The sequence below is a fragment of the Pseudopipra pipra genome, chromosome 18 (genome assembly GCF_036250125.1).
Source record: "Pseudopipra pipra isolate bDixPip1 chromosome 18, bDixPip1.hap1, whole genome shotgun sequence".
In the NCBI taxonomy this organism is placed as follows: Eukaryota; Metazoa; Chordata; class Aves; order Passeriformes; family Pipridae; genus Pseudopipra; species Pseudopipra pipra.
In genome coordinates this window covers 6,521,998-6,541,182 of record NC_087566.1, presented here as the reverse complement: position 1 = coordinate 6,541,182, position 19,185 = coordinate 6,521,998, and the positions used below count along the sequence as shown (strand labels likewise).

The following is a 19,185-nucleotide window of genomic DNA, read 5'->3' as shown; positions in this document are numbered from 1 at the left end:
GCTGCAGAGCTGGCCTGCCTGCTCCCTGCCTGCTCCTGCCTGCAGCCTGACCCCTGACATTTCCACTCTACTTCTCCCTGGCATGGAAAACTTAAGCGTACACAAACAAACAGGTTGGGAGGACAGATAAATGAAACAGAGGAGGAGAAAGGGAAGATTGCTCAGATTCCTTGTTGTGGCCCTGATTAAATAACAGCAGCACCACCAGACGTGGGTGAGGGGCTGGTGTTTATCAGTAAACCTGAAGTCTACAGCAAGACATCTCTGTTTAATTAATCCTGAAAGGGTCCCTTCCCCCTTCTACTTCCCAAGGAGGTTTTGAGGATCTACAAGTTTAAAGACACAGTGAGTCCTTTTTAGCTCTTTCCTTACAAAACACAAGGGCAGAACCACAGCCAGGATTTACAAACTCTACGGCAAAGGCTTCCATCACATGGGCCCACACAGGTAACTCCCACCAAGCAGCACTTTGGATTTAGTCATCCTGAACTCTCTGAAGCAATATACCCATCATAACAGCTGAAAGCCTGCACACATGTAATCACAACCAGATACGGGTCTGCAGATCTCACATGGGCTGGGGTTCTCCTGCCATTTTTACAAGATACCAATTTCCCAAGGGATAAATCACTTCCATGCTTGACGCAGTTCTACTGTCCCCTATTTTGTACAGTTTTCCCATGGTGGCATTACTCCAATGACATCAACATCACTCCACAATGGAAGAGACTGCACACACACCCCAAGCAAGACAACTGCAAACACTCTTGGCCTCTGGGCTTTCACTTAGCTCGAGGAGGCTTGGGAGGACCTTCCAAGGCATGTTCTCTTCCAGGAGGTCCCCTGCCTTTTGATCCAAGGTGAATACTGTACTAGTCCAAAGCACCACAATTTAAGTCATCAGCCATCAAGAGCTACAAAGCTGGCACACCTCAGCAGCAGTGGGAGAGGAGCTCTGCTTCCAGGGCACCTTCATCCCACCACCACACTTGGAGAGCTGCAATGTGCCAGTCAGCACCCATTGCAGCAGCAGCAGAAACTCTGGTCCCTAGAGCGTGGACAGACCACCAAACCAAAAAACAGCTTCCGACAGCAGCAGCCTCGGCGAGCACTTGCCAAGGCTTTTCACCAGTCCTCAACAGAGAGCAGAGCAGGGAAGGTCTGGCAGCAGAGTGCTCGGCCTCCAAATCAAACACCACCTTAAACACCAACCACCCACCCAAGCAACCATCCAACCAATGGCAGAATTAGAGAGATGGATTCTTTTTGTGTGGTGTAATTTGCAAAAAGAGCAAATGAAAAAGTAGAAGAAAATCTCTGAAATAATGATTTCTGGCCCAATCAAAAGCAAAAGAAGGGCAGGGTGAAGAAGGGGAATTTTGAAAGTCTAAGTTCAGATTGTAAAATAAAGCTGTATTTCGCATCAGCTTTATAAAATTTCCAGGAAAATAAAAAGTCAAAACCGGTTATTTTCTTGAAGATCTATATTCTTAAATACCTGGTTTCAACATAATCTCTTTTTTAAAGAAGTACTGGGATGGGGGATGAACTGTGATGAACTGAAAAATGTCTCTGCCTACCCAAAAAAAAAAAATCATTATGCAATGACAAGAGACAATCCAGTCTATAATCAAAGCGAGAATCCTGACATGTTCAAAGAGAAAATTATTGTAACAGCAGTGACTTTGAAGATGAGACGGGGTTTTTTTGGTAGAAACAATGGCCATCAAGATTTTTACTGTGGCAGCCAATGCTTAAATGCACAGTTCAGCATGCAGTGTGCCTGCAGGTACACTGAGCGCCGACAGCAAAAAAAAAAATTAAAAAATAAAATCGTAACACCTAAGAAATTCATACCAGCAGCACTCTCTGAGTGGAGAACCACTCACACTGGGGAGTGAACGCTCCTACCCATGAGCAACGCTTGTCCCAAGGAGTGAAGCTTTACAGGAAACTCAAGAGCCACTGTCCCATTAATACAAAACTTGTAAGTTATAAAGAACTACACTGAAATAGTTAAATTTTCAACATTTGCTTCCAGGGAATTGCATATTTGGCTGTAAAAGTCGTGATCTGCACTGTTCGCTGAACTACTGTGATTCACAGAAAATGAATCACGAAAGGAAAGTTTTGTGACTGAAAAAATAGCTGTTCTGTAACCCACCTAACGAGCAGTATAGTATTTGCTGCTCTTTGATTGGGAGACTATCGGCATATGACTGTAGGTAGTCAGGGCCTCGCTGACTATAAATATCCCTTTCAAAAACAGAATTTGGATTAAGCTCAGTGTTACTTTGGAGTAAGAGTCAAACAGAGTGCCTTACATCTCTCCTGTATTTCACTTTTTGGGGACAGCCCAAATGCAGAATCCCCCTGAAGAGTTAATTTTTCACAAACACAGTACAAAGGCTGCGCAGCATCACTTCCAAAGGAATTTGTATTTTTAACATGGAGACTTTGAGTTGTATCAATCCTGTCTGCGTCTCCATTGCTATAAGCGTTAGTTATATGTGAGAACTATTTCACTAATACTATGAAAAACCAAACACTTTATTTAATAAAAGCATCTTCTCCACTGCAACTCAGCAGTGAAGAGCTGTTTAAAGCAGAATCTCTCTATTAGCCCTACTCCTTCCGCACAATTCCGTTCTCACCATTATATTAAAACCCTTTCATTAAAAACAAAACCATTAAAAAGCATATGGTTTTCTGTTAGCTGGGACTGGCAAGTCTTCCTGGGGGTATCTCCAGCTTCGTTGCCACCACAGAGCATTGCTCTTTCTTTCTTTCGGCATTTATTTACCTTCTACAGAAAAGGGACATATTAAAACTGATGGCTGTGTTTTTGCTGGTGTTGTTCCAGGCCACGCCATCCTTGGGCTCACCTCCTCTGCCCCAGGTGTGCAACAACAAACCTGCGCTGGCCGAGGCAGGTGAAGGCCACGGTGGGCCTGGCCCTCCTCCCTTTTGGAGTATTTCTGGCAGAAATGTCCTGGTGACACCTTCGTGTCCCCACTGCGTGGTGGCCACTGGCCAAGCAGCGGAGCTGTGGAAGCACAGGTGGTGTGCACAGCACACGCCACCCCAGCGACAGCCCAAATCCAGCTGTGCCGACAGGGTAAGGAGTGCCCTGTGACGCACACCCCGCGACGGGACGGAGAGTCGGAGTGGGACATGCACCTCGGAACCCAACACACCTGTTTTCCACAGAATGCCCAGACACTCCATGGCAGTCGTTCCCCTAAGTTTTTAAAGGGGGGAGCACTGCAAATAAAAACAGATCAATTTTGTTCTAAAATTTTACATGAAACTCTCTTGTTTTGGAAAGAATTTCACTAAAGTGAAAATATAATACAGAAGTACCCATTTAGGAAGAATGTGCTATTAATTCTTAGCAGTGAATGTGGAAGGGAAAATTGCATTTTTATCTAAATGGTTTTTTCTGCATAACCCATTTCCAGTATTCTTTTACAGCTCAATAATGGGAACTTTTCACATTTCTATTTCGGCCAGACCACTGCAGAAGGCAGCCTTCAAGAACATGTCAAATATAACCCCTTAAAACGGATTCCAAGAAAAGTTCTACAAACAGGAGGAGAGAGGCCAGCAGAGCACACCTTAAAGGATGGTCAGAAAATAAAAGGAAAAAACCCTCTGTGTTGAAGATGTAAGCCACATTTTTGAGGGGGAAAGGAAAAAGGATGTGGTTTAGGAGGTTTTATTTCCCTAAGGGTCAAGAAGAGGTTTGGTCTTCCCCCTCCACTTGCTCCCCTGAAGCAGAAAAGGCTTCTCTTCGATGCAGTTCCCAGTCCCAAATGCACACAAAGAGCAGAATGGGGCCACATTATCACACCAAAAAACTGCACCAGGACATTCTGAGCTGTAACGTGTACTGATACTTACAACCAAAACAAGTGTAGTCTATGAAAGACTGGTTTCATCAGCATAAACAAATGCTCATTTCTCACTACAGTTTTGTACCATTTGAAACTGAATATAATCCAAACAATAATTCCAAACAACTGACACTGGGATCCAAGTTTCCCTGACATACTGCCATCAGGCAGCAAGAACAAAGTCAAGTAAAAGCAAAAGCAGATTCAGAACTGACTGCTTCATGTTTTACCAGGTTTGCCTAATCTAGTACAAAGAAAAGCAAACATTAAATTCAAAGTTTTTTGAATTCTTCATTTCATCATCAAGGATCTCAGACTCAAGTGAACCCAAACTGCAATAGCACAGTGGCCTTGTGTTTTGGCCTTGTGTTTAACAAACAAAGCCACTCACTCTCCAAGCACCATAGCAGGGCTCACTAAAGAAGCTCCATGTTTTCTAAGCATTGTTCATTTGACATTCTTCACCTCTTTTTTTTCCCCCCGTGTTGGCTTTTATTAGCTTACTTTGGAAAATTAGTGTAACAAAAAATTTTATCTTTCAAAACAGACATGTAAAAGTGCAGCAGTTATGGAAATACAATTGGACAATGAACAGTTTTTACTCCCTCTACCTCACCACACTCCGCACAGCAAAGCAGTAATTACAGGAATCTACTTCTGGTTTAAGCTCTACAGTAAGATCTTTCCAAATTTAAGGCCAGCAACCAACCCTTCATTATGCTTAATAGGTAGACATAAAATGTAATTGTATCACAATCTCCCAGCGCACGTTCCCAGTTCTGAGGCTCACACGTGTCTGGCTCAACAAAGAGATTTTTTATCTGTTCTTTTCTGTAACGGAAATACTGCAGCACCATTGGCATCGGCCACTTGAGGAAAACTACACCAAACACGAGAGGATCGGGATAATTATCTGGAGTAAGACTTCACTGTGTTGTTAAAACCTCACATTTCCAAAGTGGTGTTTGTTGGTCCACAGTAGTCGGACTTCTGAGCCCCACCACAGCCCAGCACTCGGATACACCAGTGGGAGCCCTGGCAGAGCCAGGACCGGAGCCGCCTGCCCTGGGAGCACCATGATCCCAGGGAGAGCCAGGAGCCCAGAGCACCAGGAGCCCTGGCAAAGCCTGGAGCCCAGAGCACCAGGAGCCCTTCTGCCTTTCCTATTTGCACCTCAGCTAAACTAAGTAACGTCAGGATGCAGTACACAAACAGCTATAGGACAAACCACTTTACCACATAACATATGACACTACTTTGATGCACAGAGTTTAAAAGCAAAGCTCACCCAGATCACCTGCGCTGCCCCTGAGCCTTCCCCGACACCACCTCGTCCCCCCGCACGTTTTCCAGCCATCGCCCTCACACCTGCCCCCCCAACACAAGGAACTGGCAAATGATGGGGTGAAACTTCCCACTGATGGCTTGTAATAACAACAATAACAACAACAACAATAATAATAATAACCACCAGAATGAAGGAATGTTTTGCTATTCTCCCTTTTCTGGGGATCTGCCTATTTCAAAGTAGTTCATATGAGATTTGAATAATAGTAATAATAATAACCACCAGAATGAAGGAATGTTTTGCTATTCTCCCTTTTTTTGGGATCTGCCTATTTCAACAGAGTTCATATGAGATTTGAATTGCACTTGAGACAGCCCTGGTTTTCCCTCTGCCTCCAGAACGACAGCGTGGTAAGGAGAGCACGGGGAGCCGGGCTGCTCCCAGCACAAAAAGAACAGCATGTGCCTATATTTAGAGGTAGAGAAGGGAACTACAGGATCAAGGAAAAAAATAAATAAATCATACTGATTTTATCTTCAAAAAAAAAGCACTTGTGTTTTTGGTTTGTTTAAATCAAAAAAGTGCTGCAAGCATTTGACCCTACATCCAGCAACAATAAAATCTGTTCCATCATTAAATACCAGCTGCTTTGCACTTTGGATAATAATACTATTTTTTAAGGGTTTCAGAATTATTGTCTCATAGATTGTGGTAACTTTTATTATGATTATTAGGGAATTCCTTTTTTTTTTGTAGAATACAAACAATAGGCCCATTTATTATCTTCTTGCTTTTAAAACTGTATTTGGTATGAAATTTTGGGTTACTCTTCAGACTAGGCAAAAAAAGTTTTTCAGCCTAACATTTGGCACCAATAAAAATTTTATCTGAGTCAGATCAAAAATACCTGTTACATTAAATACAAACAGTTACCTGGCTGCCTGACAGGTCTAAGGGACACTCTCTTTCTAGCAGTATCACCTCAGTACCACTCCAGGTGTTAGTCACATCAGGGTGCTGTGACCTACTGGGCAGCTCAGACCTGAGGTCTGCGTCCTCCTCTCCCATTCCCCGGGGAGTGGGGAAGAGAAGCCTCCCTTGGTGATCCATCCACAGGCATCGGGAGGAGGTGAAAACTCACCTTTTAGGTCTCTTTTCCTGTTGCTCAGACAGAAATGTATTTAGAAATTCACTCACACACAGATCAGAAGTGTCATAACTGGGGTTATGGAGGAGAAATGCTGCCCCAGATTGGGCACTATGGCCACATCGTCCCCACCGCTGGACAAAGAAGGAATCCACGCAGAAATGGGATCACCAGCTGGGACGAGACTGTCAGCCCTTCGTTCCTGCCCACACACACTTCCCAAACCCCGCACGTCCCATCCCAGCACCCTTCGGCCCCAGCATCCCGGCCTTTGCTGGGTACCCAAGTGCTGAGACTTATCCCCAGGGTCCCTTCAGTTCCACCATGTGCCTCACCAGCATCCTCTGCCCAAGCCCCGGTGGCACCGCGCCGTGTTCCGGCGGTGAACCGGCAGCTGCCTGGCCCGACGACGTCTGTTTTATTTCATTTGGACTGTAAATCTTTAGCAGTGGGAACGTCTCCCAGGTTTCCAAAGCACCGTGGCAATTTATGGTGCAATAAGCATGATCTTAAATAATAAAAGTAATCATAGAGTGGGACCTGAATACGGACTCCACCGCGCTCTAAATCACACGTAAACCCCAATCTCCGTAAGTACAATGGTAATGCCTTGACCGACTGTGCCACCTAGTCAGGAGCTGGAACACTGGGTGGACACTCCCTCTTCGCCTGTTTCCACCAGCCAGACAGTCAGAGCCTCACCTCCAGCGCTGGATGGGAGGGAAGGCTCAGCCCCGTTCCCCAGGGATCCGACACTGCTTGCAACAATGATGCACAGCTGTGCCTCAGACACCCTCATCCACAGCATCCTCTGCCTCCTCTGACTGCTCTCACCCAGAACCAAAAGGCTTTTTAAATGCCATTATAGGGGAATATTATACCCAGCCCCTGTGCAAAAAAAAATATTGGAAGATTCTTCTAGGAAAAAGATCCTAAAATTCTGACCAGATAATAACTCCAGCCCAGCCTTCATTTCCTATGTTAATAGATCAATTTACATCTTTCTAGTAAAATGGTTTCAGGCTACATTAAAAAAAAGAAAGTCATACCTTTCTTCTTAAACTGCACTTTGGGAGAGGATTAAGGAGGAAGGAAGGATATGACTTTTTCCAGGGCTTTCTAGTGTATTGGCTTCACAGAGCAAATTAATATTCTCCATTTTAAATCAGGAGTACATTCTTAATTAGGATATGAAATGTTTAAAAATTTTCTTCACTTTACAAACGGCTGCTTTTTCAATTAACTGTGCTTCCCCAGCCTCAGGATGATCTTTCTATTAGCAGTAGAATGCTTTCTAATATTTTGTGAATACTAATTCACAAAATTAATTAAATGCAGACTTAACTCTGAAAATATATATTTTACCACCCAAAAACCTACTGTCTTCCAACCACTGATCGATCACAGGCATTTCTGGGATCAAACCTAAAGGACCAGCATTCAGCACTGAAGGTAGGAGACTCAAAACGAAAAAACAGGTTCCTCATTTTGCTTTTAAAATGCTCCAAACAGAAAGAGGGATTAAAAAAAGATAAATATCCCAAAGTTCACACAAACTGGCCACGGGAGCGGGGCCGTGGCGCGTCCCTTGCAGTCAGAGCTAGCGGAGCCCTTCTGAGCTCTCACACGTTGTCTGTGTTTAAACTCAAACAAACTGTATTTATTTTGATGTAAAAAATCTATCAAAGCAGCACTTAAACGCAACCACATTTCTGCTTACCAAACCAAAAAAAGCTTTTTCAGACAAATGTTAAAAGCTAATAAAAATGTAGATGGCCCAGTGTCATGCTTGGTGGTGTTATGTTAAAACACTGAACAGACACATATTTGCCGGAATTGAAAACAAACAGGCAGAAACTGCCCCACAGCAGGGTCCCAGCAGCACCTTATCCTGCAGCTGAGACATGGCTTCTTCCCGGGAGCTCCTTCCTGGGAGCTGCCCATGATGGACGCACACGTGCATCCCAGGCAGCGGCGCCATCGGCAGCACCCGAGCAGAGGGGCAAGACAAAATTTGGCAAAATGTTATTTCCTAATGGCCAGCATGGATCAGGCCCAATCCTATGGGAGAAGGATGTGCACTAGGTGTGAGTCAGTTGTCTCAAAAAGACAGAAGTCCAGAGCACAAATACTCCTACGACAACGCCTGCACTGCTACGAAAAATAACCCAAGTATGGGACAGAAACACAGAACAGCAGTGACCACATATTTTTGTATCCATACGGATAAAAAGCGCAACACCAAGAGACCACATTTCTAGGCCATCAAATTTTACAACTTATTACATCAACTAAGGAAAATGCATTCCCCACATTCACATGCTTTTGTCATTTGCCAGGAGATGAGCAGAACATGAGGCCTTGAAGGAGAGGGCATTATGGGGGAGATGAGAAGAAGGGGTGCTGAGGAGGGGAGCAGCAAAGCAATATCATCTAAGATGTTCTCTTTGAAGTATTAAGAAAGTCAGCTTGTAAAAATTAATGGATTAGACCTCCAGCTGTTCAATTCTCAGCTTTAAATTTAGAAGGTATTTGACTTTGGAACACTGGCACATAATCCATAAAATATATTTAAATTTGTAAAAAAAACCCTGAACCCTTTGTATTAAAAGGTCACTATTAAGTCATAATGTTTTAACTGCAGCAACACAAAAGTGTCTGGCAAAGGAAAAGCAGCAAGCTACAAAGAATATCAGTATTTTTACATAAGCCAGTCATCTAATCACTGTGTGCAAACTGGGTCTATCTACAGAACAGCAACAATTCAGAATTACATTTTAAAAGCTGAGAAATCTAACCCAGATCAGGAAGTCAGGGCACACCTTGAATTTCCTGGAAGATTCCACAGCTTCACCTATTTAATTTCCATGAGCATCCCCGTGTCCCTCACCAAAGAGCTGGTGCACAGCCAGCCATGTTCCGAACAGCCGTCACTAACGGAGGCTCCTGTTTAAAAACACCCCTCAAGAAATGAAACAAGAACAATTTTGTATTTAAAAACAAACAACACACCAATCTCAAACGTGTATTAATCTTAAACAAACCTTAAGCACGTATTTAGAGGTGCAAACATTGTTCTTTTCGAGGGTGTAGGTTTTCCAGTGGGAAAGCTGGACTGGCTGGACAGGGAGCCGCGGTGCCCAGGCGGGTACAGCGCCTGACGCCCACCATCCGCACCGCCGGCACCCGACGGGCTCCGGCCCGGAATGTGCAAAGGACAACCTATTTTATACTAGAGACAGAACAGGGAATGATCCTCTGCCTACAGTTTGACTGGTCTCTCTCAATGTGCTCGAGAAATCATGTCATTAAACTGTTTCTGATATTTCAGGAAATTTAGCGTTAACAAAGCGTACGTGTTAGGCCACCTGAAGATTCATTTTAGAACTGGCTCTGCACTTTCTGTGGAGACTCTCCTCACACTTGCATTTAATAGAAATACATGAGAAACCACAGACTGAAAATGTACAGTAATTTGTCTAGTACTAAAATTTTATATGGCCACATAAAGGCATTTTACTATACCAAAACCTCTCCCTGGTACAGAACGCTGCCGAGGCTGGGAGTCAGCTGGTACAAATAAAAGCAGCCTGTATAGGTTTAGGTTAGACTTTTGTTTTGATGCCTTATCCTTTGTTCTATACAAGTAACAACAAACTGTAACTGTAGGCATTGCTAAAACATTTTTTTTAGCAAAAAATTATTTGCAGTTCTACGCTCGAGCATTCCACTAGGTCATTGGTAAAAATACAGGTATTGCACCTTAAAAATTAGGAGCAGACATGGTAATAAATCACAGATCAGAATAAATCTATGCTGTCATCCAAGCTCATATATAAATACTAAGTCTAATTCATTTCCTTTTACATTATACGTAAAGATCTGAAGCACGTTCACACAAAACACCAATTTCAAGAAAGATCTCTCCCAAAGTCTGTCTCACACACATCCTCACACCAAGTGTGTACAAAACAACCCCGTTGAAACTCACCTTGCAACTGAATGGGCCATCTGAAAATAACAGGCTTTGGGGCAAGAAAGCACCATGATGCAACCCAAATCTGTGATCTGCATTAATTCAAACACAGCCAGCCTGTCCACTGAAATGAGAACAGGTAAATCTAGAGATCAAAAATTAATAGCCAGCCAGACAGGTGGATGCAAAGTCAAACAGTGGCCACGGTTGTTATTGAAATGCCAATAAATTCACAAACTTCCTGCATTAAATATCTTAGTGCATCACAGCAAGAGCAAATACTATTGAAAATTCTGTCCTTTAGCTTCTCTAATATTTACCATAAAGGTCTACAAACACTCTGCTGCAGAATGTTTATAAAACAAAGGAAAACATTTCTAAACAGGACCATTTTCTAGTAGAAAATATTAAAAATTAGTCAGTCAAGGTAAACAATGGAGAATTTCTGTCATTCACATTAGGCCAAGCAGGGGCAACCCTTCCAATTAATTTTTTTTTTAACAGGTCAGAAGAGTTTAAAGGATTATATTAAACCCAAATCTAATGCACACCAAACTCTCTCCAGGATAAGCAGCGGGAGCGTTCCTCCCTCATATCAATCTGCTCGCTAATCCAGATCATTTATTAAAGATATGGATTTTGTATCTGTGGAGTTCATCGTGTAGCTTCTTGACAAAGGCACTGGCTTCTTTTTTTTCCACTAAATTGTTAAGTTTCAGCAGCCCCATCAGGCAAACAAAGCAGCATCAGGAATCACAACCCCGTCGCTGCAAAGGGCGCTGGGCTTCGCCGCTGAACTCGTTTCCACAGCACTCACTCCAGCACAGCCGCTCCACAGCACATCGCTCGCAGGGAGGGCTCAGTGTCTGAAAAACCTCACGAGAGGTCTGACAAACTCGGTCCCACTAAACAAACCCAGTCCCTTGGTAAAGCCTCTAAAAGAACTCGGCAGTATTTAAAATAAAGCATGCAGCAGAACACGCTGGGAAGGGAAGGAAAACAAAGGCTCCCGGCCGCATCTGGACCAAATTTGACCTTTGTTAATGTATTTGCAGCAATTCACAGATGTTACCCACTGCTCCGGCAAGAGGGCTGGCCTGCTGCTCATTCCAGTGACAGGTTTGGTGTAACAATGAAATATTAACAAAAACTCACAGCTGAAGGCTAAGGGTGCTGCGTGGCACGTGCCCATCAGCCCGCATCGACGAGCCCAACGGCCACCAAGCAGCAGAATATATTCCCATTTTTTCCAATCAATGCCAGTTCTAGGTACATACTGACGTCTTCACCTGACATCTGCAGTATGGTTCCTTCAAAATTTCAATTAAAAACTAAAAACTAAACCCCACCAGCACTTAATTACTGAGTTTCTAGAGAATACTAATACACATTTCACTGAAAGGGAAATTGTTCTGGTTCAGTCAAATCAGGCAAAGCAAAACCCCATTAAGCTGGCCTCGGGTTTTTAAGTGAATTTGATCTGGTTATTGTTTGTCAGCTAGAGCTGTGGTGTTGGAAGTCAAGACCACTCCTCTAGACTCAGTGTTATTATCTCTCACTCCCAGCTCGAGCTGCTCGGTAGAGGAAAACGTGAAATTCTAGAAAGTATTTTGGGGGGAAAAAAACAAGCCAAAACTACCAGCCACTTCACGTTGGTACAAGAAATGATGCATCAGAGAAAACACAGAAAACACACTTCAGGGCAGAGCAATGTCCAGTCAGCACTACTAATGCTACATTCCGAAATGCAACGTGAACACAAGCACAGAGCTCACGGCAGGCCAGCACCCAGTGCCAGAGGTGTCACACCTCACAGGGGCTCCAGCAGCACAGGTGTCTGCTCCCAGGGACCTCCAGACTCACAGCTCACACAACTGCCAGAGATCAGCAAATGATTTTAATACCATTATGAGAAAAAAGGTGAGCTACGAGGAATCTGAGCAGCCATTAAAACAACTCAAGTTGTTTCCCCAATAATACCGGCATTAACAGACTATTTGAGAAGTCTGTTAGTCTGTCAGTCCCTACACTGCTTGTTCTGGGGAGCCTGACCCTTCCTCTGTGGCCGGCAGCAAAGCTGGACCCTCAGCCCTGGCCCTGGCCGAGAGTGGCAGGCAGCAGACACGGCACCCAGCACTCCCCTGAGGGGAACCTGCCCCCCAACACCCACTGCCCCTTCCTCCCATGCCTGGCTCCTGAGGAGCCGCCCTGCCAATTGCAGCAGTGCCACAATGGGAATAAATCCCTGACCGCCCACCCTCGCACGGCAGGGGTCATTCAGAAGCCCCCGACAATGCCTGCACTCAGGAGGGCCCTGGGTCCCACGCTGCTCTCACTGACACTGCCCAGCCCCAAAACGGTGCCCACTCCCCAGAGCAGCATTCCGCACGCCGAGGAACTGCCTGAATTCGGAGGAGCGCTGTATGGAGCCCGCACACCGGGGAGCTGCTGGAACAAACACCACGGTGCAAATCCCAGCCGACTGAGACGATCTAAAATCTCAGTCCCTGGCTAAAGAAAACCTTTTCTTAAACACAGTTTCGAACACTCAGGGGTATGGCAATCTAAAGTTAAATTATTTTTACTAACCAAGGAGAACAGAGTGTTTTGTCTCACCTATTGTATCTTTATCACTTCCAACAGTAGTTAAAGTAAATTCTCCGCGGGTCTGTATGAATTTCCTCATCCGAGGAACCAGCCCATTCAAATCCCTCAAGTGACTAAAGCGTGAACCAACCCGAGTGTCTCTTTGCATTGTTGTGGAACTGGTTTGGTATTTTATGTTAAGCCTCCGAAATACTAAAACATATCCTTATATAGGAACACTGATTAAATGGTTTTCCTTCCAAGTGATGAACTGTTTTAACAGCAACATTGTGGTTATCGCAACCAGAAAGCAATTACTTCTTTCACTAGCTGTTACTAAGAATAGCGGTGATCAAAGTGACTGGAGGAGTGCTGTTAAAGACGCTGCAGAAGCATCGCTCCGTATGACACACACACAAAATATAGATCATTTTAAACCAAATTACACTTTTAATAAATGTGCTGTTCAGAATTAAATCACTGCTCAGGAATTTTTTTTTTATCCACGAAATCAAGACCTATGGAATAAGTTACTCTTTAAAATCTATTTCCAACCACAGCACAGTGTGAGATCTGTGTATCTGTGCGTGTGTGTGAAAGTGCATACGTAAGGGGGTGCGTGTGGTGTGAGAGAACATATATATGTGCTTGCGCCTGCCAAGGTAGAAGTGACAGGAACTGTGATTTGTGCTAACTAGCTATTGATCCAGTCAGATCTAGATGTTGTGTACAAGAAACAATAAAAGAGAAGGGGCCAGGAAGGATGCTGTGTGCAACTCCATTTAAAAATGGAAAAGAAGGGCCCCAAACAAACCAATTTATGTCCTTGCCTGGGTGAAGCATGGAGAATGCTGATGGGCTTCCTCGGGTCTGCCGTGCATGCTAAACACTTCGCTCGAAATGAGAGTCTCCTGCGCTGGGCATTAAACATGAACAAAGAGACAAACCGTGGGGGCTAGGATTCACGCTTCAGAAAGCCAAAGCTGCAAAGCCAACCAGAACCGGCATAGGAAACGGCCCAGTTTCCAAACCAGCTCCCCTCTGATTTCCCCAACACCTTTCTTAGCAAAATTACTGAACGTGGAGGACTGTAAGAAGTCAGTCTGTACCACCAGAGGTAATGAAAACAATTTTAAACTACACTGCAGTACCAACACATCAACTTTCCTAGGCACAAATTATGAGTTTATATTGTGTAAACTGCACATATGTACTTCTAGCACACCAAAACCTGCCCGCTTGCCCTCAGAAAGCTGGTACAGCACGTGCACCCATTGTAACATTCACACACAGAGCCAGGCAGTTTGCAAAATAGGGATTTGATAAGATAAAATAGATACCAATTGAATCTATAATCATCCTTATCTTAAATATCTTTTATAATAAGAGGGCTTTCAAATAAAATATTTTTTTCCTGAGACTGGGGAATTTTGATGCTTTTTGGACACAGGGAAAGATCAAAAATGACAACTAATATCGAAATAAAACATCTGTTAACTAAGCAAGTTTTACACTAGCAGACCCAGAGCCTTATTTTAAATTGCCTTCCAATTAAAGGAAAAAAATCTGTTACAAACGGTTCAGTTCAGTATTCACACTGCTGTGGGCTCCAAACACAAGCAGGGGACACCTGGACTCAGAGGGGCAGCACTGCCACCAAACGCGTTTTTGCATTTTCGCGGTTTAGGAAAACCTCAGTCACACTTTGGAGAAAGTGGCTGGAAGGCTCGGCTGGCACCAGGCTCTGCGGGAGCCCCTTCCTCCGGGCTGTGGTCCCTGTCCACAGCATCCCAGGCCCAGGAGTTCACTGGGGAGCCCCTTTGCTCAGCACCCCCACTTGGCCACTCCTCAGGAGGCACGACAGGGACAGGGCTGACAGCAGAGATGGCACAGGGCAGTCATCACCCAGGGCCAGTCCAGCAGCAAGCACTTTGTCCCTGCCACTGGATCCCCCCCCAGAGTCACCCAGCACCCTGCAACCCCAGCCCAGAGGGGAAAGGCGTCTGGCACCCACCAAGGTCCCCACGAAGGGTGGAGACAGCGTGCACCCAGCATACCAGGGCCGCAACCCCACCATATCCCCTTCCCTGAGCAGCCCACCATCCTCCCTACCCCTGCACCAGCACAAATGTGGGACAACCGATACCTTCTTTGCTGGGGTTCGAGGGCTTGGGCTTCTCCCAGGGTGCCATGGACTTGTCCTCCTCCTGCCCTTCCATCAGGGCCTTCTCACCAGGCAGGTACCAGGTGGAGTTGTGCTCCGCCATCAGGGAGTCCAGGTCAATGGTGCTCATGGTGCCCTTGACACCCTCCGAGCAGCAGCTGCCCAGGTCGCTGTCCCCATTCTGCCCCGTGCACTCTCCCTTCTTGCTCTTCAGCCCCAAGGGCTGGTCTTCCGAGATGCTGAACTGCTGCCGCTGGAGCTGGATCTGTGCCTGCAGGATCTCCAGGGGGTGGATCTCATCCTGGGCCGAGGTGCTCGTGGGGGTCCGCACCTGCTCCATGCTCGGCGTGCCAGGGTGGGCGCCCGCCGTGGTGCTGAGCCCGTAGCTGTCGGGGGTCGAGGTAGATGTACTGAGGAGGCCAAGGGCCAGGGGCTTCTGTCCGTTGAGAAGTGCGTGCTCCCCACGGGGCAGCTTGGGTGAGCCACCCAACAGCGGGCTGCGGGTGGGCTTGGAGGCAGCATTGTCAGAGCTGGAGGACACCTCATCCTCGTTGCCATAGCTGGTGCTGACCTCGTCAGGAAAGTCCACGTGCGGGGAGCTGCCGTCTGACTTGGTCACGCTCTGGATTCCACTGTCCAGGGAAGACATCAGGTCAGGCTGCTCCGCCAGCAGCAGTTCACTGCCCTTGCCCCAGGAGGGTGAGGTCAGGGGCTTGTCATGGGGGGTGCCCCCACCGCGCTCAGCGCCCGCAGCCCCCGGTGGGCCCCCCGTCGTCACCGGCACCGCCGGCTGCCCCGGGCTGACACCGGCCCCACCGCCCTCTGTGGCCGAGAATTTCTCAAAGAACGTGCCGGGGCTGACGTGCCCACTGTCCCGTTTCCGGCGACCCCGACCCCGCCCGCCACCCGCCTTCCCCTCGCCACTGGCCACCGGCTCCAGAGCGTAGCCGGGCGAGAGGCTGCTCTCTGCGGGCAGCAGTGGGGCACTGCCCGCTGCCTTGCCCGTGCCACCTCCACTCGCTGGTGGCCCTGCTGGGAAGTAGTCCGGGGCGGCAGGTGGCGGGTCAGGCTCGGCCTGGCTGAGCTTGCGCTTGGCCTCGGCCGGGCTCTTCTTGTTGAAGGTGACGTTGAGGTTGGGAGCGCCCAGGCTCGCGATCATGTTCTGGCAGGCAGTGGAGAGGGCAGCCAGGCAGCTCTGCCCGAAGACATTGTCCTTGCTGGCTGCCTTGCTGAAGGAGCCCAGCGAGAGAGCACCCAGCTTGCTGGCGGCAGGCCGAGGCGGGGGTGGCGGGGGGAACTCGGGTGGGGGTGGCGGGTAAGCGCCCGGCGAGGCGCTGAGGGCAGGTGCAGCCCCATGGGCCGCTGGCTGCCGCGCCGCCGCAGCGAAGGGGAAGCTGGGCTGGGCAGCGAAGTCGGTGGGGCCGCGGCGCTCAGTGGGGGCACTGGGCAGTGCCACGCCACCACCCGGCGACTGCAGCTGTGAGAGGCCACCCATGGTGGGTGCAAAGGGTGGGTGGACGCCAGGTGACGGCAGGGCCTGCGCCGGCCCCTCACCTGCCATCCGCAGGGGCTCCTGCAGCCCCAGCCCACCGGCGCCCGGCCGGAAAAGCACAGCGGGGCCACCCGGCTGCAGGCCCAGCTCGTGGGGGGCCGCCTCAGCCGGCAGCCCTGGTGCTGCCAAGCGCCTCGGCAGCAGCTCCCCAGGCGGTGGTGGCCCCGCGAACCAGGCACTGTCAGGGGCCATGTGCGGCGCCGGCGGGTCGAAGCTGCGGCCACCACCGGGCTCCCGCTCGAAGGCGGGCGGGGGCAGGCTGCCTGGCGGGCCCACCTCACCGTGGTGCCCCAGCTGCTGCAGGCTGGGCGGCCGCAGGCGCTGCTGGCTGCGCGAGGCCATCTGCTTCATCACCAGGGCCGCGTTCTGGCGCTGCGCCAGGGCAGGGTGCTCGGGGCCGCCGTGTGGCAGCGGGCCCCCAAAGGCCTCGGGCGCTGGCGGGGTGAACTCGCCCGGCAGGCCAGGATAGGCCGTCGGGGACAGGTGGCTCTCCATGGCCGGGCCGTGCATGCCACCGCCCCAGGAGGCACAGCGCTCGACGCCGGGGGTGCTGGGGAAGTCGAACCGCGGCCTCTTGGCGACGCTCACATAGGGGGCATCGAAGTGCTGCAGTCTTTGATTTGGTGGCTGTTGCGGAGGAGGGTGCTGCATATTAAACATGGGGTCGGTGTAGGGATGCATATTCCTGTTCTCCAGTCTGTGAATAGGGTATTCAAACTGTGCATGCTGGTTCTGCATTATGGGCCCATTGTCCTGCAGGTTGGGGTTGGGAGTGTTGGCTTCTGTTTGCTGTTGCCTAGGGATGGCTGGCGGGCAGGAGTTCTGTCTGGCCAGCAAGCCCGGCGGCTGCTGCGGCGGTTGCGGTGGTGGTGGCTGCTGCTGCTGCTGCATCAGCGGGTGCCTGGCGCTGGCCCCCGGCTCCAGGCTGGCCGACATCTTCCGCGCCCCCCCGAAGCGCTCGAAGAAGACGCCGTGCTGCTGCGGCGGGTGCGCCTTGGCCACAGCCATGCCCGGCGCCCGGGGCAGGGCGGGCGCTCCCGCGAAGCTGCCGCCCGCCGGCACCTGCCGCCCGCCGGCGTAGTGCGGCAGCTGGCCCTCGGGCTCCGACGGGGAGAAGACGGGCAGTTCGAAGTGGCCGGCGGGGCCGTCGCCGGGGTAATTGTATTCCAGCGAGTCCACGCCGCCCTGCGCCGGCAGCCGCCGCGGCTCCAGGCCGTGGGGCTCGGAGGAGCCGGCCGCCGGCAGCCCGTGGAAGGAGGCGGCGCGGTTGGGGGACTGGTCGAGGGGCAGGCAGGGTGCCGGCACGGCGTGGCTGGCGGCGCCAGCGCCGTGGTGCTGGAACTCGGGCAGGGTCCCGGGGCGCTGCTGCCCGAAGCCCTCGCCGCTCTGGCCCTCGGCCATGTGCTCGTAGCCGTCGGCGAACGCCGTCTGCCCGCCCAACGCGCCGCTGTAGCCCAGGAGCCGCCCGCCGTGCACGCAGGAGGCGCCGGGGTCGGGCCCGAAGCCGCCGCCGAAGTGCGGGGGGTGCTGGTGCGGGTGGGGGGCACCGCCGGAGCCTCCGTGCGACTGCTGCCCGCCGAAGAAGCCGTGCACCGGCGGCTGCATGCCGCCGCCGTGCAGCTCGGCGGGGCCGCGGCCCGGGAAGCCGTAGGCGTCCCCGGCAAGGCTCATGTTCATGCCCAGGAGGGGCGGCTCGCCCAGCGCGCCCAGGGCCGGGTCCGCCGCCGCCGCCGCTGGGCCGCCGCCGGGGAAGGCCGGCGCCTTGAAGTGCGCGCTCATACTCAGTCCGGGCTGGCCGAAGCCCCGCTCCGCCTGCCCGCTGCTCCGGCCGCTGCTCTGCGGCTCGAACTGCTCCAGCCCGAACATCCTGCGCGGCTCCTCAGCAGGGCATGGCCGCTCCGCGCCACTCCGCCGTCCCGCTGCCCGCCGCTCCCCGCCGCTCCGCTCTGCGCCGCTCGGCCGCCCCCGCTCACATCCTGCCGCGCCGCCGGCACCGGCCGCCCGCCCGCGCTCACCCCGCCGCTCGCCGCTCGCTGCTGCCCGAGAGCCGACGGGGCGGCGCGCCGCCGCTCACAGGCTCCGGCGCCCGGGAGCTGCGCGCCGCATCGCTGGCCGGCCGTGCGCTCCCGCGGCTCGCAGCGCTCCGGCGGCGGCGGGGCCGGGGCGCGGGGCCGGGCGGGCGCTGGTAGGGCTGCGCCGCGCTCCCCGCGCGCTGCCGCGCTCTCACCCGGCGCTGGAGGAGCAGCAACAAGTTTTGCATTTCAGCGATGAATTTCAGCCATCGGGGCTGCGCCAATGAGCGCCGCGGCCCGGGGCGGGGCTGCCGTTAAGGTGGCTCCGCCGCCGGCCCCGCGCCCCGCCCGCCCTGCACCGCCCCGCGCAGCTCCCCGTGCCCGGGGCTGCTGCTGCCGTGGCGCGCGGACCGCGGGCAGCCGGGGAACCGCGCGGAGCGCCGGGGTCCTGGAGCGGGGTCCTGGAGCGGGACGGGGAGCACCGGAGCTGGGACCGAGCGGCGGGAGTGGGGAGGCGCTGCCAGTGCCGCGCTCCCACCGCCCGCACTGCCCTTCCGGGCAGCT

At 50.7% G+C, this 19,185-nt stretch overlaps 1 protein-coding gene across 6 annotated transcripts in view; it reads right to left on the bottom strand.

Annotated features, from left to right (window-relative positions):
* The window catches only part of MN1 (MN1 proto-oncogene, transcriptional regulator), an 86,766-nt gene extending 67,884 nt beyond the window's left edge, over positions 1 to 18,882 (bottom strand). For 4 of the 6 annotated variants that reach the window (XR_010435068.1, XR_010435069.1, XR_010435070.1 and 1 more), the window contains exon 1: positions 15,040 to 18,878. Coding sequence is in view for 3 of the 6 variants with exons in the window: in XM_064674841.1 (XP_064530911.1) it covers positions 15,040 to 18,475 (3,436 nt within the window). In the remaining 3 variants the exon portion in view is untranslated. Of the gene's footprint in view, positions 1 to 15,039 lie in introns of all 6 variants that reach the window. The other 2 variants (XM_064674840.1, XM_064674839.1) reach the window with 2 other exon arrangements.
* Positions 18,883 to 19,185: the final 303 nt, after the last annotated feature.